This window comes from Macaca nemestrina, chromosome 6 (assembly GCF_043159975.1).
Source record: "Macaca nemestrina isolate mMacNem1 chromosome 6, mMacNem.hap1, whole genome shotgun sequence".
In the NCBI taxonomy this organism is placed as follows: domain Eukaryota; kingdom Metazoa; phylum Chordata; class Mammalia; order Primates; family Cercopithecidae; genus Macaca; species Macaca nemestrina.
In genome coordinates this window covers 95,396,298-95,419,491 of record NC_092130.1, presented here as the reverse complement: position 1 = coordinate 95,419,491, position 23,194 = coordinate 95,396,298, and the positions used below count along the sequence as shown (strand labels likewise).

General features: G+C 37.2%; 1 protein-coding gene across 23 annotated transcripts in view; it reads right to left on the bottom strand.

Annotated features, from left to right (window-relative positions):
• Nucleotides 1-23,194, bottom strand: part of LOC105475056 (single stranded DNA binding protein 2) — a 331,890-nt gene that overhangs the window by 194,364 nt on the left and 114,332 nt on the right. For 19 of the 23 annotated variants that reach the window (XM_071098731.1, XM_011729998.3, XM_011730000.3 and 16 more), the window contains one exon: nucleotides 10,855-10,916. The exons of the other annotated variants lie outside the window; for them this stretch is intronic. Coding sequence is in view for 12 of the 19 variants with exons in the window: in XM_011729998.3 (XP_011728300.1) it covers nucleotides 10,855-10,916 (62 nt within the window). In the remaining 7 variants the exon portion in view is untranslated. The remainder of the gene's footprint in view (nucleotides 1-10,854; nucleotides 10,917-23,194) is intronic. 23 annotated transcript variants of the gene reach the window in all.

Genomic DNA, 23,194 nt, shown 5'->3' with positions numbered 1-23,194 from the left:
GTCTTTTAATTATTATTATTATTATTATTTTTTTTTTTTTGAGACGGAGTCTCGCTCTGTACCCCAGGCTGGAGTGCAGTGGCGCAATCTCGGCTCACTGCAAGCTCCACCTCCCGGGTTCACGCCATTCTCCTGCCTCAGCCTCCGGAGTAGCTGGGACTACAGGCGCCCGCCACCTCGCCCTGCTAGTTTTGTTTTTTTTTTTGCATTTTTTAGTAGAGTCGCCGTTTCACCGTGTTAGCCAGGATGGTCTCGATCTCCTGACCTCGTGATCCACCCGTCTCAGCCTCCCAAAGTGCTGGGATTACAGGCTTGAGAGTCTTTTAATTATTACAGTATTTTGCTTCTAACATGAGTGTGGTTTTAAGAATTCTTAATGCAAGACTCCTTATTCTGATTGTGGGCAGGTTTCTACAGTTTCAGCAGTCTGAGCGGCATCAACTATTATAAGAGTGGGATGGATACCGGTCCCAGATAAGACAGTGAGCACATTGTTAGCCTACCTTTGACCCCATGGCCCAACTCATTTGCTGAATATCCTATGGCAACCACCCCCTTACCCTATATGCAGCTGCCAGGGATTCGTGGATGCCTCAATATAGACATGACTCAGAAAAGAAAACTTTTGAGTCCCATTTATATACACTGCCTGGAATTAGCCACTCACAATGCTCAAATGGGAAATGTAATTAATGACTTATTAATAGTGGGACACTGAATTCTGCTCTGTGATTAAGAAATATCTGTTACTGAGATGAGCACTGGTTACAATTCAGGAATTTGAATTCTAACTCTAAATGTGACCTTGGGCAAATAGTTTTTGATTTATGTAAAAAGAGAAAATAAATGTTATGTATTTTACAGTGTTTTATACAGAGACAAAGACATGACATACACAAAAGTAATTTTAAAAGAAACTTAAAGGTACTAAAAATATTACAGAAAAAGTCTCATATAGCTAGTATAGTGAAATAAAAAGAAGTTTTCTAATTAACTTGAGTAACATTTGCCTCATTTTTCTTTCGAGTCCTTCACATTAAATGAAGATTCCCTCAGTTTTTTACAATGCTCTCTCCCCACCAAATTTTCCTCTGTTTTCCACATGCCTTCCTCTTCTTCCATGCTGAATTTTAGTTTTATTCTCTATGGCCTATGTTTTTCGCATTCTCTCTTGCTAATACTTTTCCTCCCTTCTCACTCTTATCAGCCTCCTCCTTAGCCCCGTTGTTACCTACACAGTCTTATATGATGCTTAGTTTAACTCAACTCAAACAGTTATACCTTGCCTGTTATAGAAAAGACATAGAAGATGAGTAAAAACCAGTAAGCCAATTATAAATATTATACCATTCTAGTAAGCTAGCTAACGCCATTGCACTTGTTTTCCTATGGGTATTTGGTTATTCTTAGCTATACCTGATATTATTCATTAGGTTCTAAAAAACTAGAGTGCTAGCATACTACAAGATTCGACTTTCCACTGCCAGGTGAAAAAAAACAGAATTCTTAGGATAATCTTACATTTTAACTTATTTTCTCTACAATGTTATATATATTTGATTTCAAGATATAAATACAGGGAACCAAAGTCACTTTAAAAGGTGCTTTATATTTTTATTTTATTAAATAAAAATGAGGTATCGGCTGGCATAGGCTGGTTGCAGTGGCTCATGCCTGTAATCCCAGCACTTCGGCAGGCAGAAGCAGAGGAAGGTGGATCTCGATCCCAGGAGTTTGAGACCAGCCTGGGCAACAGCAGCAAAACCTCATCTCTACAAAAAAATACATTAAAGTAGCTGGGCATGGTGGTATGCTCCTGTAGTCCCAGCTACTCAGGAGGCTGAGGCAGGAGGATCACTTAAGCCCAGGAGATGGAGGCTGCAGTGAGCTATGATTGTGCCACTGTACTCTAGCCTGGGTGATCCTGTCTCAAAAAAAAAAAAAAAAAAAAAAAAGATGTATTTGTCTGCTTTCAAGCTGCTAATAAAGACATACCTGAGACTGGGTAATTTATAAAGGAAGGAGGTTTAATTGACTCACAGTTCAGCATGGCTGGGGAGGCCTCAGAAAACTTATAATCATGGCAGATTCACATGGTGACAGCATGGAGAAGAATGAAAGCTAAGCAAAGGGGGAAGCCCCTTATAAAACCACCAGATTATGTGAGAACTTACTATTTCTAGAATAGAAAGGGGGAATCGCCCTCATGATTCAATTACCTCCCACCAAGTCCCTCCCACCACACGTGGAGATTATGGGAACTGCAATTCAAGATGAGATTTGGGTGGGGACACAGTCAAACTATATCAAGAGATATGAGAGTTATAAAAGGCATCGTATCAAGAGTTATAGTTTTTGCAATTAAAACTTGAAATAGAAAGTTTTTAAAAGCCTATGTTTTAAAATTGCACAAGTAAAAAAACATTAACATCAGAAGAAAGAAGCTTATTGGCATTTTTGTTTCTGGAACTAATGTAAGAGCTGGGAATGTTTAACAAAAAGTACAAACAAGAACTAAGTTTTCAAAGGGGATGTGATTCAGTTAAATGTATTATAAACTGGGGTACTGAGCATGGGGTAAACTAAAAAGGAAAAGAAAGTGATTAGGGAAGTCACATTAGAAACAAGGGAAAAAAGCTCCAGAAAGTAAATCACATAAATTTCTCTATCCTATATTAAAGGCAGAAATTCCCCTCTTCCATTCTGAGGTCTTTGCCTCTCGTCTCATTGGTACTTTATTCTGCTTATTTTGCATATGTCATATGTATCTCTTTTTCATACATCTTCAAACACTCCCACTCTTTGCCAACTTTTCCCCTGAGTCTACTAGTCTCTGCCTCTTTTCTCAACCCTCTTTAATCCATCTTTTTTTTTTTTTTTTTTTGAGACAAGGTCTTGCTCTGTCGCCCAAGCTGGAATGCAGTGGCGCAATCTCGGCTCACTGCAGCCTCCGCCTCCCAGGTTCAAGCGATTCACCCACCTCAGCCTCCCAAGTAGCTGGGATTAGAGAGGCACACCACCACACCCAGCTAATTTTTGCATTTTTAGTAGATGGGGTTTCACCATGTTGCCCACGCTGGTCTCGAACTGCTGACCTCAGGTGATCCACCCGCCTTGGCTTCCCAAAGTGCTGGAATTACAGGCATGAGCCACCATGCCCGGCCCCTCTTTAATCTATCTTTATGTTGATGCCAAGTGAGTGTCTAAAGCCACAAAACTGATCACATCAGGGACCCCATTTAAAATCTTTGGGCTATAGTCCCAAATCCTTAATATATGCAGGACTTCATAATCTGTCCCCTGCTTTTGTCTCTTTATATTTTATCACTTCCTAATTCTGGACTTATAGATGAACTCGTCCATACCAAACTACCTGTCATTACTTGAGTGTATGATCATCCCTTTTGAGATTTCACATGATTCCTCGCCCCAATTACCCTTCTCTCACTCAACTTTCAGCTCAGCTCAGATTCACTTTCTCTATGATGCCTTTTCTAACTCTCCCAAACTGAAGTGAGTATTGTTCCTGTGTTGCTATTATAACCAGTACATATTTCTTTTTTAAGTTTATTTCCAACTTTATAGAGGTATGATTGACAAATAAAAACTGTATATATTTAAGGTGTACAATGTGAAGTTTGAATATACATATACTTTGGAAAATGATTACCAAAATCAAGCTAATTAACATATTCATCATCTCTCACGCATAATTTGTGTGTCTGTGTGTGTGTCTGGTAAGAACACTTAAGATCTACTCTCTTAGCAAATATCAAGTCTATAATACATTATTATTAAACCAGTAGCTATTTCTGCCTTAATACTTCTTTTTTTTTAAGACGGAGTTTCGCTCTGTCGCCCAGGCTGGAGTGCAGTGGCACTATCTCAGCTCACTGCAAGCTCCGCCTCCCGGGTTCACGCCATTCTCCTGCCTCAGCCTCCTGAGTAGCTGGGACTACAGGCACCCGCCACCACGCCTGGCTAATTTTTTGTATTTTTAGTAGAGACGGGGTTTCACCGTGGTCTCGATCTCCTGACCTTGTGATCCGCCCACCTCGGCCTCCCAAAGTGCTGGGATTACAGACGTGAGCCATCGCGCCCGGCTAATACTTCCAAATTGTTTATCTTTCCTACTATTTATTTCCTTGAGGGCAACACAGTTTTGCACTCTTAAATATTTGGTGAAAAGGCTTAAACAACAGAACAATTCTAATTTAAAATATTCTATTAAAAAATTGAAATGAGAAGAAGTCTTAAAATTAACAACTGGTCCATCCAGCACGGACTCTTAGGTTGAGCAAATGAGCAAGCAGTAAGTTCTTGAAGAATACATGTTATCCTAATCATGTAGACCTCAACAGCAGCAACAGCTTTCCTGGGCAACATAAAAAGGCAACAATTATTATAGTCCTGAATCCCTAACCTAGAGCACAGATTATGAAGTCCAGGTCCAAAGAGTTAAGGATAAGAAGGTCAGGCATCTGCTGGATTTAAAGCCCATGGTAATGGCTAGCTAAACACAATAATCAGGGCAGCTTAAGATCTGGGCATTTTTCTGAAAGATGAAATCCATAGCTCTCATCAGTTCTCAGAGGACCCCATGACCAAAACTATTCAGAATCATTGATTTATATAGATGAAGGAGGCACCTCAAAGACTATGTCAGTAGCTTTAGGGGAAAAAATATAAATCATTAAAAAACTATACCTATATATTTTGCATGTACTAGATTTAAATTGAACAAATATAATCTAGAAATACTTATGTGCCCATTACTTATTTATTTGATATCTCCAGCTAAGTACAAATTAAGTTACTTAAAATACCAACGCCATGGAAGAAGGGATCCCCTGAATCTAACAGCCACAGAAAAAGGAAAAAAAAAATGGCACATTTAAAAGCTGCACCGTCTGACAGTTGAGGTAAAAAAAAAAAAAAAAAGCTACAGAAGCAAAAAGCCAAAGTATTGAGTAAGTTATTATCAAACACCTACAGTGTAGGAATAAGTTAAATTCATGAGAAAGCATGTAAAAGAGAAAGAGGTGCAAGAAACAAAAATTAATGCTATAATAGAAAACTCTTAAAATCCTCACTTTGTTAACCCACTGATCCAAGAGCATCAGACTCCTAAAATGGTCTCTTATGCCATTTGTAGACTTCATTGGAAACACACAAAATGAAAAGGTGTCAACAGGTGAGGAGACTCAATTACATTTGGAAAAAAAGTTAAGTATTGACTGGCTAGATCTGGATATCATAAATACTGTATAAAAAGACAATTTGACTTTTATACTATTATACAAAATGCCAGTCTTACACCCCAGGAAAACAGCACAATGATGATGCTTAACTGTAGTGAACCGTTGGAACAACTCTGAACCAAAAGACCGCACCTGTTCCTGCCCTACATACATGAGACAAACAGGGGAAACCCACAACCACAACTGACCAAGTGTGGGTTGCACTCACCACGGGACTTCTAGTACGGCATGCTTTCAGGAGAAAGATTAAAAACACGACGGCATTAAATAACGTTCCAAGGAAACCACGTGCATGGCACTCAGAGAGATTTTTTTCTTTTAAAGATGCTAAGAGACGAGTGTATATGGTATTGAGTAAGAAATTCTTTAATAGAAGAAATAGAAAAAAAAAAAAAAACCACCTAACTTGTCCACGCAAATACATGGACTACCAATTGCTGCTGCAGAAAAGTCACATTCCTGGGCATACTGGCATCACTATGCATTTATAAGCTACAATATTAACTAGGATTTAAACAATGCCTGGCAATATTTTATGTGTGCTCCTACTCAGTTCTTTCTCTGGGTCTATTTAGAATTATTTCAAACTTTTCTTTAAAGACTATCCTTCACTCTCTTAAAAATTCATCATCACCATCATCACCACCACCACTACCCTCAGTACCCTTATGTCCTATTTTGCAGAGGAAAAAAAAAGCTATCAGAATAAGAACTAATTTTTTTGAACCCTAGATCAATTTGACTCATCATCATTTTACAGATGGTAAAACTGAGACTGAAACAACAAAATCTTGCAGAAATGATAAGTAATGGAGCTGAGATACTGAATCCACATGTTTTCCTTTCTCCTTGCCTCATCCTGCATCTCCACAAACACCATGAACATATTGTAGAAAATTGGGAAGATAGAAGGGAAAGCTCTACTTACAAGTAATAGAAATACTTGCAGAAAAAAAAAATCCATCTGCAATCCCACCATATTAAAACAAAATTATTTTTCTTTGTTGTTACTCTTAATGCCCATTTATGCTACACTGTACATACAACTATGTCCTGCTTTGTTAAAATGTCTTAAACATTTCTTTTGTCGTTATATAGTGTTCATCATAATTAAATGTGTAATAACAGCCCAAGAACAAATGTACTATAATTTTTATAACCCTTCCTTTTATTTGCACATTACCTAAACTTTTTTTTCATTTCTATTCTGTCTTCTATTCCAAACTCTCTTCTAGTCAAATGCAAAATACTCCATGGGACATTCCTCATGCATTTAGACAGTGAGTGGCAGGATTGAGGAAGATATGACATTAGGGGTAAGGACCTTAATCTAGGTTCCAGAAATTGTGAAATTCAGAAGGAAAGCCCTATGCAAACATTCCAGATTGGCAGAAGGCAGGGACATATAAGGAACAGTATTTTATTAGGAATAGAAGAAATGAACTTCTTGATACCAAACCTACAAACGTCCCTGCATCTCCTCTTGCCACAAGGGTAGAGATGGTCCTCTCCCCTCTCAGTTCCCAGCATTTGTGCTTTGGACCTCCTTCTCTCAGGCCTTGTGTGGAGTTTTAAACCACTAAACATCTCCTCTCCCCTTGTATCTTCAGACTCTGCCCCTCTACTGTCTCCTTCTCTTAAACACTAAACATGCAAATGTCTCTCCCATCTAAAATTAAAAACTTCTCTCTCTAATCTATACTATTCCTCCAGGTATCATTTCTCATCACAGATGAACCATTTTAAAGAGTTGACTATATACCATTTCCCACTTCCTACCTTCAAAGTCACTTCTTGATCTGAAACATTCTTGCTTCCTAGCCCATTACTCAGCTTTATAAGTCATTAATGGCCTTTCCCCAAATCCTAAAAGGACATATATGTTCTGATTACTTTACCTTGCAGTCACCGTTGTCACTACTGACCTTTCTTCTTCCTTCTCGAAACCCTCACTTATTCTTGTTTTCTATTATGCTACACTCTCCTGATTTTCCTCCTACCTTTTTAGCTGAGCCTGTGTCTCTCTTTTTTTTGGTTTTTTGTTTTTTGTTTTTGTTTTTGAGACAAAGTCTTACTCTGTCACCCAGGCTGGAGTACAGTGGCATGATCTTGGCTCACTGCAACCTCTGTCTCCCAAGTTCAAGTGATTCATCTGCCTCAGCCTCCTGAGTAGCTGGGATTACAGCTGCCTGCCACCAATGCCTGGCTTATTTTGCATTTTTAGTAGAGACAGGGTTTCATCATGTTGGCCAGGCTGGTCTCGAACTCCTGACCTCAAGTGATCCACCCGCCTCAGCCTCCCAAAGTGCTGGGATTACAGGCATGAGCCACCATGCCTGGCCACTTTCTTTCTCCTTTACAGCCTCTTCTTCCTCCTTATTCCTTGGATGTTAATATTGCAAGGTTTCTGTACAAGGCTCATTTTCCTCCCCACTCATGGGTAATACCACTCAACTCTCTCTCTCTCTCTCTCTCTCTCTCTCTTTCTCTTTTTCTTTTTTTTAGAGATGAGGTCTCACTATGTTGCTCAGGCTGGGTTCTAACACCTGGGTTCAAGTGATCCTCCCACCTCAGCCTCCTGAGTAGTTGTTACTATAGACACGCACCACTGCACCCAGCTTCATCTCTCTCTCCTTTAAACATCAGACCCATGTAACAAGCTGCCTGCTCAACATCTCCACTTGGATGGCACGTATTTCAGTTTCAGCACACCTAAACAGCTGAACTCTTCACCAAATCCTACCACTTCTACTTCAAGCTTATATCCCTCAAATCCTTCCGCTTCTCTTCCTCCCCACTGATGATACACTAGTTCAAGTAACCATTCTCTACTCCTTACCGCAAGAGCCTTCTAAGTGCTCCTCTATTTCTGGACTTATTCCTGTTCCATCCATTATCTATTCTATAGAACTAGAGTGATATGGCTATGGTTGTAAACCTAAAATAAAATTGTAAGGTCCCCCAACCATCTGAATGGACTTCCTCCTTGGCCAGGGCACTCTTAAAATTTAACCTGAAAGACTGCTTCAGGCCATGACAGGAAGTGGGAGTGGGACTTGCCTCATTATACTCTCCAGTGTTAACATCAACACAGTCCTTAAAGCTGATAAGAAGCATTTACAATCTATTCTCTCTGAAGCCTGTTACAGGCTTCATCTGCACAATAAGAAATTTGCTTTCCATAATCACTTATCTTAATCCAGACAGTTCTTTTCTATTGATCCCAGGTCTTTAGATAAAGTCAACCAACTGCCAATCAGAAAATTTTAAAATCTATCTATAATCTGGAAGCCCCTGCTTTGAGTAGTCTTGTCTGTCTAGACTGAACCAATGTATTTCTTATATGTATTTAATTGAAGTCTCGTGTCTCCCTAAGATGTATAAAACCAAGCTGCACCCTGACCACCTTGGGAACGTCTTCCCAGGACCTCCTGAAGGCTGTGTCAAGGGCCCATGGTCACTTATATTTGGCTCAAAATAAATCTTTTCTAATTTTGTACAGTTTTACTCTTTTCTTTGACAAGATATAAACAAACAGTATTACTCTCCTGCTTAAAAATATCTGCATTGTATTCTCTTTATAATTAAATTCAAATTCACAGTTTACAAATCCAGCCTCATCCCTAATCACTCTATCACCCCAATTTCCAACATAATGAATTTCTTTCTTTTCTTCCCAGGTGCTATACTCTCTCTGCCTTTCACCTCTAGGTCACCGCACATGGTATGGTTGATCCAAAACATCCCCCTTCTCTCTCTCTCCATGCCTTTCTGGCCAACTCTTATATCTACTTAATGCCTTGGCTTAGCTATCAGTTCTTCCAGGTGAAATGTATTTGGCATGTGCCTATATGGGACTCTGCATATCCCCTTCAAATACTTCTTTCTCACTGCTTACTTCATTATTTGTTTTCCCCATAGACTGTTATCAGCAAGAGGATAGGGATGTGTGTGTGTTTTATTCACTGGTGTGTCCATAGTATCAAGCATAGTATCTGGCCCATACAAGACACTCAGTAAGTATTTATTGAGATAATGCAATAAACTTTACTAGGTTTGCATGGAGAAACATGCTCAAAGCCTATGAATAAATGAAACTTTAAAAGATACCACAATGTGGCAGAAATACAAGGGAATATAAAAGTATGAACATTACTTCTTCCAGGCAAAAAAAAAAAAAAAAATCTATTTGATTAGTTCAGTATCTGTTGAGCACTGTATCAGGTCACTGTTTCTCATGAATATGCTTTTCCAGCGCAAGAAAATGAAGATAAACTTATTTCACTAACTGCTTATTTGTAACTTATTCCCCTCTTGTTCTGGGGAGATTTGAGTTTGATGAGTAGCTGTTATTTTGGAACAAAATTGGCCTATTACAAGATTAACCTATTACATAAAAGATGCCAATCAGATTATTATCTCCCATTCCCAATCCCTTCAAGAGGAGAAGTGAGGGTTTGAAGAAGCTATAATGGCATGCCAACGCTTATAATTACCTATATGGTGGTCTAACATTGACGACTTGATAGCCCACTTTGTAGAAAGCAATCTTATAACTAGTTCGACAATCAGAGAGTCAAGAAAAAGTGCCAACCTCATTGGCCACTTCAAGACAAGAAAATTATCTGCTATGAATGAATTGTATCCTCTCCTAAATTTTTTTTTTTTTTTTTTTTTTTTTTTTTTTTTTGAGATGGAGTTTTGCTCTTATTGCCCAAACTGGAGCACAATGGCCTGGTCTTGGCTCACTGCAACCTCTGCCTCCCAGGTTCAAGAAATTCTCCTGCCTTAACCTCCCAAGTAGCTGGGATTATAGGTATGTGCCACCACGCCTGGCCAATTTTTGTATTTTTAGTAGAGACGGGGTTTCACCATGTTGGTCAGGCTTGTCTCGAACTCCTGACCTCAGGTGATCCACCCGCCTTGTCCTCCCAAAGTGCTGGGATTACAGGCTACCTGGGGTGAGCTACCACACCCAGCCCTCTCCCAAATTCATATATTGAAATGAAGGGTTGCGTTTTTAAATAAATTCCTGATTTGAGGGGGTGGGCATTACCAATGTGATGGTAGTTGGAGATGGGGTCTTTGGGAAATCCTTAGGTTTAGATGAGATCATGAAAGTGGGACCCTCATGATGGGACTAGTTCCCTTGTAAGCAGAGACACAAACAGCTTGCTCTCCCCAATATGTAAGGACACAGCGAAAAGGTGACTGTCTACAAGTCAGGAAGACAGCCCTCACCAGAAACTGATCATGCTGGTACTTATCTTGTACTTCTAGCCTCCAGAATTGTGAAAAATAAAATTCTGCTATTTAAGCCACCTATTCTATGGTATTTCGTTATGGCATCCCAAGCCATTATAGAATCGTACTTACAGTTGGAGATTCCACACACTGGTTCCAATTCCAGTTGAACTCAACAGTAGTATATTTAAGTTAAATTACACTAGTGCTGGTTTTTAAGGGTCTTTTAAAAAGTGCTACCTTCCAGAAAATTTTAGAAAATGAAAAAATAAAAAGGAAGCATGAAACCATAAACAGGCCTATTGAAATGCATCATCAAGCCAGTAAAAATGGAATAAAGGATACTTACCACCACCAAGAATGTAAGAATCCTGGTGGTTCCCCCAATGTGATGTTTTTTTCCCATCTTATCTAAAATGAATAAAAGAGATATTACTTTCCTAATAATACTTTTTTCCACACATATTACAAAGTAATAATATTTCCATTTAAAATACTACGGTAATATTTGAATTTTTCATCATTTTCATATTATTTTTTACCCAAGTTTTCCAAGTACTCATTTTACATAGTGAGTTGTTGACTGGATTAGTCTCAGAGAGATGTCACCCTTATTTTCCTGAATTTGTTTCATACTGTGCCAGTTGTAAACTCCAGTCTTTCAGTTTCAAATTCATCTTTCTGTGGTCTTTCAGATGCTGAGACTGGAGATCCATACACTACCTTTGTCCTTCATTAAATGGCTTCCTGTTAGGTCCCATAAACTAAGAGAGGCTCTAGAGAGAGGCTGGAAGTAAGAAGAGGGGAGAATGGATTTGTTTCCTGTTAGCTTACTATTCCTGTCAGGGTGACCCCAGTTGCAGTTCATCCAGTGATAATAGCTGTGACAATAGCTGGTTCCATTCTAGCTTTATCCCACACAACCAGAACCAGTCTCTCTGTGCCGCTCAGAAGTATCAGCACAGCTGGGCAATATCTCTCTTCAGAAGTTAAAGGTAAATTTCAGCTCTTCAAGTACCAGCAGTCCCACACACCTCCCTCTCCTTAGAGGTCTAAGATTCAGCTCTCTGAGGTTTCTCCTCCCATTTTTTTGATAACCGCAAGCTCTTCCTTTTGGTGCCTCAGCCCTAGTGATTGCTCACTGCAATTATTGATTTTATGTAACTTCTGTGTGCTGTTGTTGCTTTCTTTTAAATCTGTTTAGCTATTTCCATATATTACATTCCCTGTTGAAATTCTCAGTATGCTTTTAATTGGTGTGGCTGTATTCTGATTGATACATCACTTCAAATGCCCTCTCATAAAATAATAAAAACATCTTCATTTTAAGCAGAATGGGACATGGGCATAAACTTTAACTTTCTAACATACTAGCTGTGTGAAGTTGGGAGAGTTACTTAAGTCTTCTGTGCCTCAGTTTCCTCATCTATAAAATATGGTTAGTAATAGTCACATATATCACAAGGTTGTTGTGAGGAAAAAACTGGTTAGTACATGAAAATCACTTAAAAGAGTAACTGACAGGCCGGGCTCAGTGGCCCAGCTACTCCGGAGGCTGAGGCGGGAGAATCACTTGAACCCGGGAGGCGGAGGTTGCAGTGAGCCGAGATTGCACCACTGTATTCCAGCCTGACAGAGCAAAATTCCGTCTTGGGGCGGTGAGGGGTGGGGGCGTGGGGAGTGGGAAGAAAGAGTAACTGACATGCAGGAAGTGCCTGGTAACTGTGAGGTACTAATTTTTTTTTTCTTTTACCTAGGAGGGTATTCCTGTAAAACTTCATTACATCATCATTGTCACCAGCACCCACAAAATTCCAGTGATATTCCATATAAAAATATTCAAAGTATTTTGGATTGGGCCAAACAATTTTAACTTACTAATCAGAATAGTTTTCATCTTGCTGGAAACCATACATATAACTAGGAAAAAGGAACAATCAGAGTTGCAACTAAGGAACAATTGTCTATGCTCGTAGTATAAATGGAAAAAGTAAAAATGAATCATTTAAACAGAAAATTAAGCTTCTATTTAAAGTCATTTCAGAATTAGTGTCCTGTTACACTGAGTTATCATGTATACCAAATTCAGATCACCATTAAAATCCCATAATGAAGATAACTCAATTTTGAGGTTTTTCTTTTCTTTCTTTCTGTTTCTTTTATTGAATCAGAAGGTATTTCAGGATCTTAACGCACATCAAAACCACCATTATTAAATAGGAACATCAGTTATCACCACTCACCCAGAAACTTGCAAGAGATTAGGCTTAATATGTTGACTTCAAATTATATCTTAAGGGTTGAGTTTTTAAATACATTCCTGATTTGAGGGTGTAGGCAGAAGACGACATGGGTCTCTCATAAAATAAGAGTTTCTAAAAGATGCTGACATTAACTTTCTAATTGTTTCCATTTCAGCTAAGTTAGAGTTTACTATAATAAAAATTTAAAACAAGATCAACATCTCTAAAAAAGTAAAAGTTCTGACTAAATACTTTTGGATGAGTGTCCGGTTAAGTATTCATACAGTGCCTTTTCTAAGCACTGGATAGCAGTAAACACAAAAGACAGAAATCCCTTCCTTCAGGGAGATTACACCTTAGTAAGGAAGATAGACCATGAACAAAGAAACAAACAAAAAAGTAAATTGTGTTTATATGAGAAGGTGACAAATGCAGTGAAGGAAAACTAAGCAGAGAAGGGGGATAAAAAGAGCAGGAAAACAATGAAGTGGAATTACAACCTTAAATAAGGAGATCCAGAAAGACCTCAAAAAAAAACCTCTGTATATAAGTATATGCCTTAGTTTTTTTTTTTAGCTTAAATAATAAAAATTATGTAACAAGACCCCAATCAGTAAAATATGCCCAGAGGCCCTTAATACTACTAAGAAAGGAACAACTGTAATTACAGATTTCAAAAAAATGCAAGGAATTCTTTCCATCATCTACTATGTAAGAAGTTAGGAATTCTTATCCCAAAAGGACTTTTTAAAGAAGTTTTAAAACAGGAACTCGGAAAGTGGTCCTAAATATAGAAACAAACAAAAATCCTCTTTAATAAAAAGATGAAAAAAGTTAAGTGCCATTAAAATCACTGAAATTGGTTGGATTTTTAGAGTTCTTAAGTACATAAAGTATAAATAAATGGGAACCTTGAAGTAAAACAAGTAATTTGTTCTCAAAAAATAAAGAGAAATTTTTTGAAGATTAGAAATGTGGCCAGGACGGTAGCTCATACCTGTAATCCCAGCACTCTGGGAGGCTAAGGTGGGTGGATCACTTGAGGTCAGGAGTTCGAGATCAGCCTGGCCAACATGGTGAAACCCCGCATCTACTAAAAATACAAAAATTAGCCAGGCATGGTGGTATGTGCCTGTAGTCCCAGCTACTCAGGAGGTGGAAGCAGAAGAATCACTTGAACCCGGGAGGCGGAGATTGCAGTGAGCCGAGATAGCACCATGGCACTCCAGCCTGGGCGACAGAGTAAGACTCTGTCTTAGAAAAAAAAAAAAAAGTTAATAATAATAATGATAATAATGTAATAGCCATTTTGAAGCACTAAAAGGAAAAATTCCAAGAATTAATGAACTTGAAGTTAGAAAAACTACCTATGAACAATAAACCAGATCATATAAATGTAAGCCAGATCCTAATTTTAATTATCCTAAATGGTAACACAAATAATTTGTATATCTATGCCACCATTTATCTGATAATTTCAGTTCATCAACATTTTATATTACCTTGGTTCATAAAAAATAAGAAATAGTACTTAATGAGATTTATGAGAAACAAAACTCTGATGTCCTGCTAAAATTATAAGTTAGCCAAAAACCTATGTCTCATCCTTCTATCACTTTTCTCTTACCACTTTTTCACTAGTTGGTATCTTCTTGAAAGAACATAAGAATAAACCCTCACCGATGTACCCAAACACACTAATATTCCTAATCACTAGAACCATCATAATCATATGACCAGCAAATTTTTCAAGGTAATATCCTTATGTTTCACCTCACTTCATCTTGACTTTACATAATATGGCTGTGAAATAAACAGATTTTACTACACTCAGTTAAAAGAAGAACGTGACATGACTTATGGAGGAGTGAAAATGGTATGACTAGGTTTCAGTGCTAGGGTGTGCTGCAGGTAGGATTAGACTCACAGTCTATGAGACCCACTGCCCCTCATCCTTACTAAGCAGCTTCCCCTCACGCACTTCCACAACTTCCACAGTCCATTTCCAGCTATCTTGGGAGATAAAGGACTATAGGAAACTACCTATATGGCTTATATTTGATATGGTCTTTTATGAGAAGAAGCCTGAGGTAATACATTTGTATTTTAAATAGTTTTACATCTTATTATTCCTCAGAGAAACTAAAAAAGCATCACATATATCATCATTTTATGCTCACAATATTTTTTACTACATAGTATTCATCCTTCTGTCCTCAAATTGCAAGTCTGTGCCAGAAGCAGGTAAAACTTCGGTCCATCATACTGAAGTTAACATAAAATCCACCCTTTTATAGTTATTGAATGAACCATACTCAAAGCTGTGTTTTAGATAGGTCCACAGAAGAGACAGTCTGTGTTTACACAGTGAATATTGCTAAGTCCAAATGGATCACTATTCTAGATACTACTTGCTTATAGAAAGCATAAAATGGTGCTCAAGAAGAGCCGAAATAGAATCCTGACCTGTAGAAAACTAAACCACATTCGCTGTAGCATTGTTAGAAAAAAATGAAAATTAGAAACTGTGTGCTATCATTAAACAGAATGAAATACAGCTACCTGGAAAGAGAATCATGCTCTACTGGTTTTTCAAGATGGAAATTTGGAAGGTTGGAGAACATTATATATAGCATAAAACCTTTCTGCTTGGAAAAAAAAAGTATGTATACATACATATGTGTACTTGTAGGTGTGTATCCATTTTTAAAAATCACATCAAGCCTACAACTATTATCTGTAACAGGGAAAAGGAGGACTTTCATTTTAAATTATATGTAGTTTAATTTTGTTTTTTTAGCAAATATGAATTAATGATGGGTGGTGTTAAGGAATGGCCAGAAAATATTCCTAAATGTCAGCAGTCATGTTAAAAACAAATTTTCTGCTGTTTCTGAAGAGGCATTTTCTGTTGTACTGAGTTTCATGGGCTTCAGGCCTATTTAAGTTTTTGGGTGGCATCTTTGCCAATAACATTTTCTCTTTATTCTGTTTTTTCTTCTTCCATTATCCCAACATCAATATGTATCTGCCAAGTCCTAAGGCTTTTTGCTGCTTAATTATCTACCTCACTTCCTTCTGTCATTTGACCAGCTAGGGGCTGTATTCTCCTGTAACTTTCATGTAAATCTCAAGGCCCATTCCTAATGCCATATTCTGCATTTGATGGCCTTGTCTATGAATACGCTGTTTTTATCATATGATCTAACATTTTCAGCATTTCTTCATAAATGTAAAACCAAACATTGAATCATGAGCAAAAGGTCTATCAATAGGAAAAAGATGTCTTATGGTTTAATTATGAAATATATACTATCTGATGGTCACATGTGCAAAATTTTACATATATATAACAATTTTCATTGAAGCACTGTTTTAATTGAAAGAGACTGGAAACACCTAAATGTCCATCAGTACAGGGCTGGTGAACTATATCATGGCACATTTCATAGAATGAAATATGCTACAATCATAAAAAGAGAATTATGACATTTCATGAACCAATATAACACAATTTCCAAAATCTAACAAGTGAAACAAAAATTAAAGCACAAAATGGTGTATAAGCTAACATTTGTACAAAAAAGAAAAAAAAAGATACATATACATAAATGTATACAGGTATACATACACACACTTGCTTAATTTTTCATACTTACTTGCTTCTGGCAAGGTATACTGGTCATTTACCTACTATCTCTCAGCCCTACACCCACCCTTCTATACTCCATTCTATACTTGGGGCTGGGACTCTGAAAATCACATTTCCTAGCCTCCTTGCCATTTGGCTTCCTGTTAAGTTCTGCCATTATGAGACACTAGCAGGAGATCAAAAAACAGGAAAAAGAGAAGCTTCCTGCCTCTGGCTCCAAAAGTGAAGCCAGGGTAGCACAATTCTGGATGTCAGCAGTACCTTTTTAGGGGTTCTAGTCTTGTCAATGTGGGACCTCTTCAGCAGATCCAGACCCACTTCCACAGTATCTCCAACAATGCAGCAGCAGCTTTGAAGGTTATGGGCTCCAAACTTTTCACAGTACCCATAAATCCTTTCATAATTTTTAATTTAAACAAATATCCAAATAATAACTTTTAATACTATAAAACAATAAAACCAATTCCTGTGTTAAGAAAATAACCTGTATACCTATGTGTAAGTTTGTTTCTAGACTAAATTCCTGAGACTTCTAATTTAGATATAACCTACTGTTCCCACCAATTTTCTAAAATCTCTCATGTATAGAAGCATGAGTATATCTATACACTAAACTACATGTAAAAAATATTGAAATTGAAGTAAAAATTTTTCCTTTCCTTTTTTTTTTTTTAGACAGAGTTTCTCGTCACCCAGGCTGGAATGCAATGGCACGATCTGGGCTCACTGCAACCTCCACTTCATGGGCTCAAGCGATTCTCCTGTCTCAGCCTCCTGAGTAGCTGGGATTCCAGGAGCCCACCACCACACCCAGCTAATTTTCGTGTTTTTAGTAGAGACGGGGTTTCACCATGTTGGCCAGGCTGGTCTCGAACCCCTGACCTCAGATAATTTGCCCACCTCAGCCTTCCAAAGTGCTGGGATTACAGGCATGAGCCACCATGCCCAGCCCAAATTTTTACATTTTAATTCAAAAAATTAAAGGCAATAGATGTTTAACAGGAAAAAAAAAAAAAAAAAGGTGACTATACTCTGAAGCACATAATCTAAAACTGTGCTATTCAACATGATACCCAGTAGTCACATGTGGCTACTTCAGTTTAAAATTAAGTTAACTGAATGTTCCTCAGTTGCACTAGCCACGTTTAAAGTTCTCAATAGTCACACATAATTAGTGACTACCTTATTTGACAGCAAAGATTAGAGACCATTTCCATAATCACAGAAAGTTTTACTGAACAGTGCTACTTTATCTTAGAAGAATGAAAGAAGTATTCCTAAAGAGGACCACCTCTTATTGGGAAAACTCCTTAATGGATCCTTTCTATTTTTGTTTTTATTTTTTGATACAGAAAGACAGAGGCCACTAGGAATTGTGTGAAAGGAAGAATGCAGAGAGGAAAACAAATAGTTCACTTTCTATGTAACAAGAATTTAGGAAGTTGCTAACGGTCTCTTGCGAAGAAGCTCAGGGGTCTGGAAGGATTCAGAAAAGGAAAAAATGAGACAGGTTATGAGAAGTCAACAAGATAGAAGGCAAAGGCATGCTGAGGAAAACAGCTAGTGAAAAATTCCCTGTGGCAATGAGATCAAAGAATTTAAGGTAACTTATGTCTAGTATTCAAGTTAATGTTGGTGCCTATACTGTACAATGCTTAATCTTTTTGGTTATCCCTCAACCTTACATGAGAATCTTTCATACAAAAGAGCAACGAATTAGTGGACCTCTGAAACCATGAGAAAAAAAGAAAACTTCAGGCATATAAAAGGGATAGACCGTAAGAGGGAGAACCAGAGTGGGGCTATAATCACTCAACAGGAGCAAGAAACTACAGCACAAGAACCCTAAGCACCCAATAAAGTCTCACAGATACTGGGGAAGACTCACGACAACCTACAATATTAGGAATTAGAGCTGGAGCCATTTTTATAGAAAGGGTAACACCAAACAGTAGGATTATAGGCCATCCAAGTGACAGACACTTGGAACACACATATACACATCAGGCATATATTTACGCCTCTATTCTTTTTAAATAAGAAACTATACAAGATAGAAAAAAGTTGGTCAAGATTTTTTAAAATGACACTTTTGAGCATTTACTATATGTCAGGTACTATTATAAGCAATTTACATATACTAACTCATTTGAACCACAGCATAACTAAAGTATTGTCACAATTACCATTATCTTATAACTAGGAAACTGAGAAAGTAAATAAGATGTAGAACATAATTTAAACCCAGGATGTCTGGACCAAAGCAATTGCTTTTACCTCCTATACTATATTGCCTCAAAATTAAAGTTCAAGTGACCGGTTAGGAAATACTAATTAATCTTTTCTCTCTTCCTATACATCAAAGACAAACAGAACAGTTTTGGAGTCTATGATGCTCAATAATTTAGCAATCCTAATAAAATCTGAAAAAGGAATCCCTTAGATGTGTTTAAACTTATATTTCAGGCTAACTTGTTGGCTAACTTAGGACAAATAAGGGCTAGTAATAATGCAAAAATTTTAAGAAAGGGAAAATATCTAGAATTGTTACAAAACTCTAATTCTTAATTTCATTTGTCAAGGAGATTGAGCCTTATTCTGAGACATGAATACCATGCAAAACTTCAAGGAAGAGCAGCCATTATCTTTGTACAACAAAATGATATTATCAGAAAAAGGATAGCTTCTAATGAACCTAAAGTAACAAAAGTTAATGTAGAATTGGAAAGAAGATTCCTTAGCATTCTGTTTGTAATTATTAAATGTTGAAGAATAACAAAGATAGAGCAGAGGAAGGGCTTTGTATTGAGAATATTTCTAAATAATATTCAGTTTTTCCCCCTTGGGAGTAAAAAAAATGAAAAGTCACATAAACTACATTTTAGACTCAGGTAGTGGTTTAAAAATCTATCATGAATCAGAGGTAACACTGAGCTAGCTGGCACAACCTAGTTAGAGAAACGTTGTTAATTCTATTGTTAGTCCATTTTTTCTTTCAATTAAGAAAAAAAATGACTGAGTTAATAATAATGTGCCCCACTCTTCTGACTGATAACAAAAGCTATCAAGAGCAGTCCAATTTCTGATAGCCCAGGACAAGGGCATTTTTAGAAAATCAAGATTGGGCAGCTGAGATACACATCTTGCTTGTTCAGATAATGCCTGGAGTTCTAGTTGGCCTTCTCGCAACTTCACCCAAAAGAACAAGCCCATACTAATGAAAGAAGTGACCCAGCACAGTAAAACCTGATTCAGAAGAACTCATTAACATCACGGTCATTCTTAGCCTCATCCATTCAGAGGGAGAACGTCAAATTTGGAAGAAGTAGTCTACTTTGCCTTGAACCAGGGTGAGAACATTGGATAACGTTATAATAATTGATAACAATTGGTGCCATTTCAATCATTTCCTTTTTATTATAATAATCAACTCAAATAAGTAGGTCTCCCTATTTTACGTTCCAATGGCACTATTTTGATTTAGGTAAAAACCTGGGGGTAGACTAGGGAGGGTTTAGGTAAGATTGTTTTTTTACTACTCAGACTAGTTAAGAAGTCATTCAAATAAGCAGCCTTAAATTTTCCACCTGATCCAAGAGAAAATCAGAGAGGAAGCAACCCTCAACAGGGTACAGAGCTCTAAAATATTATATTCTCCTTTTTTACCATCCATGGTTAGGGGGAAAGGGAACCAAGACACCAGAGTACAAACCTAATGATGTCACATATTTTTATATATATATAATATATATATATATTTTTTTTTAACTTGAAAACCTTCAAAGGCTCCCTTTTGCCAAAGATAAAGTCCAACTTCCTGGCATGGATGCAAAGGTCTTCATGTACAGTTGCCTGTGGATTGTAATATCACCTTAGTTGAAACCCCAGGAAAACCTTTCTAGGAAAAGCTATTTCTAAGGTGGAGAGGGGAGGAGAGTTTAGGTAGAGGGAATATGCCACTGAGTAAAGCCCAGATGACAGAAGCCCTAAGGTATACAGGGAAACCCAAGCAGCTGGATACTGTGGAACGTAAAATGTGAGGGAGGAAATAGCGAACTATTGTAATTTAACCAACTGAAATTATCAAGAACCCTTAGGATGTACTCAGCAATGGCTTATCACAAATCTATCTCCAGGCTTCCATCTTTTAAGCTCAGATAATTTAAGAGAAAGGATTTTCTCTTCTTTATTTTTATTTTTAAATAACTGCACAAATAATATATGTATTCCTTGTTTAAAAGAATTCTATAACTAAGGATAAAATCCCTTTGAACCCTTTAATATCCCCACTCCCAGAAACAACTAGTCTGACATGTATATTCTTTCAGAATGTTTACTATACATTCGTAAATATGTACCCACAAAAATATATAGTATTACTTTATGTTCTACGGTTTCCAGATACATGGCATACTTCGGCTTTCTTCTTTTACTAGACAATGTTTTAGAAGTCTATCTACGTAAGTCCAAATAGATCTAACTTATTATTTTACATTATAGAAAACTTAACAGCTCAATTAATTTAGCTATTCCCCTACATTGCTTATTTAGGTGTTGACAATGCATTTTTACAGCACCATTCAGAGTTTGGCAACCTAGATAGGGAAGAATAGTTCTGAAAATCACATACACTCATCTCCAAAGTCAAGAAATAATGTGTCTTCTTGGTGATAATAGTTTGTTTTCAGTTTGACGCATCTTGTGAAAGTGAGTTAGACTAATAATTAAGAGAAATCCTCAGTTTTTGGATTCAAACTGCAGCCAGAGAAAATGAAATAACGATAAATACTTGTCAATATGTGTGAATCTCTTCTGAAATTCTAATTTTATTTCCACCAAACAGTCCTAGAAATTCTGTATATATATTTTTCACTGAGCTCAAACCCTAGGAGTCTAGTATCTAGTGATTTGCTCAATTCACATAATCCATTTGAATCTAAATACTTGAACTTCCTTGAATAAGTTAGCAACATTTTTCTTTTTTGATGAGGTTTAATAATCACTGTATCTAATATCTTACAATGTTGGTAAGAAAATATAGTTTTGGGAACCCTCGAGGATTAAGTGAATTGGGCTAGTTCAAAATGGTCCTTGATACAAGGAAGGAGATCATTGAGGAATCTTTTCATTAAGTTTCCACTGCATTAAAACAAAAATTTTAAATTTCCAGAGTACACTATAGGTTCTTTTAAAACACTGTAAGTTGACCGTGGTTAAGAATACAAAAAGACATCCTTCTTGCAATCTCAATCACTTCTTCTATAATACCAGTGTTTACAAGTTAGAAAGGTCATAGCCCTTAGTCTTCTAATTAATGATTTAATGAAACATAGATACACCAAATGTTTGTTTTGATTTGAATAAACTTTTGAAATCAAATTTTTATTATACTGCATATATTCCTTCTATAGTAAAACAACTGAGTTCTTACATGTTCTGACCAAACCTCTAAAATTCCTTATCTGCAAATAAGCCCTACCAGTTCACATATACTAGTTAATTAAAAATAAGAGTAGGGGTTGTGTGCATTTGTTTACTTCGAGTAGCAGCTGGATCTCAAGAAGGCTATACCTCAGGCAGGGAACTACTGGCAATGAGTTGTCTGTTGTGCTCTCGATGTGCTGGGGACCAAACTGGCGAGCTCACCAGAGGTAGTATGATTTCAAGCAGCACCGTCCAACAGAAATAGAAACGTGGGCCACAAATAAGAACGATATGTATAATTTAAATTTTTTTTTTTTTTTTTTTTTTTGAGACGCAGTCTTGCTCTGTCGCCCAGGCTGGAGTGCAGTGGCGCTATCTCGGCTCACTGCAAGCTCCATCTCCCGGGTTCCCACCATTCTCCTGCCTCAGCCTCTCGAGTAGCTGGGACTACAGGCGCCCGCTACCACGCCTGGCTAACTTTTTGTATTTTTAATGGAGACGGGGTTTCACCGTGTTAGCCAGGATGGTGTCGATCTCCTGACCTTGTGATCCACCCGTCTTGGCCTCCCAAAGTGCTGGGAGGCATGAGCCACCACGCCCAGCTAAAAATTTTTTAATTTTTAATTTTCATGGGTACATAGCGGTATATATATTTATGGGGTACATAAGGTATTTTGATACAGGCATATAATGTGTTATCCAATTTAAAACTTTTAATAGCCATATTTAAAGAAAAGTTAAAATTAATTTTAGTAATATGTTTTATTTTACCTAACATAGGCAAAATACTATCACTTCAATGTATGACCAAAATTTTAAAACTATTAATGATATTTTATATTCTTTTGTTCATACTGTCTTTAAAATACTGTACTTCACACATATAGCACTTCTTAATTGGATCACATTTCAAGCGCTCAAAAATCTATATATGGCTAGTGTTTACCATATTGGACAGCACAGATATAGAGGAAAAACGAAAAGCATTGGGATTAACATAGACCTAAGTCTGAATTCTAGTTCCATAACTCACTAAGCTTTGTGACCATTAGCCAGTTATAAAAACACTCTGAGCCTTGCTGTCCTCATCAGTAAAACAGAAATAATATTACCTGCTTTGCAAATTTCTTATAAGAATTAGAGATAATATATGTAAAATACCTTGGCACATTGTATGCCTGGCACATAACAGAGCTCAATAAAATCCTCATCATCCTCATACACATAGGAGACAAATAAGCATCACTGTAAGAAAGGTCAAATTCCAGTCAACCTAGGTGCCTATCAGTGGTGGATTAGATGAAGATGGGGTACATATACACCATGGAATAATACACAGCCTAAAAAAGAATGAAATCATATCTTTTAGG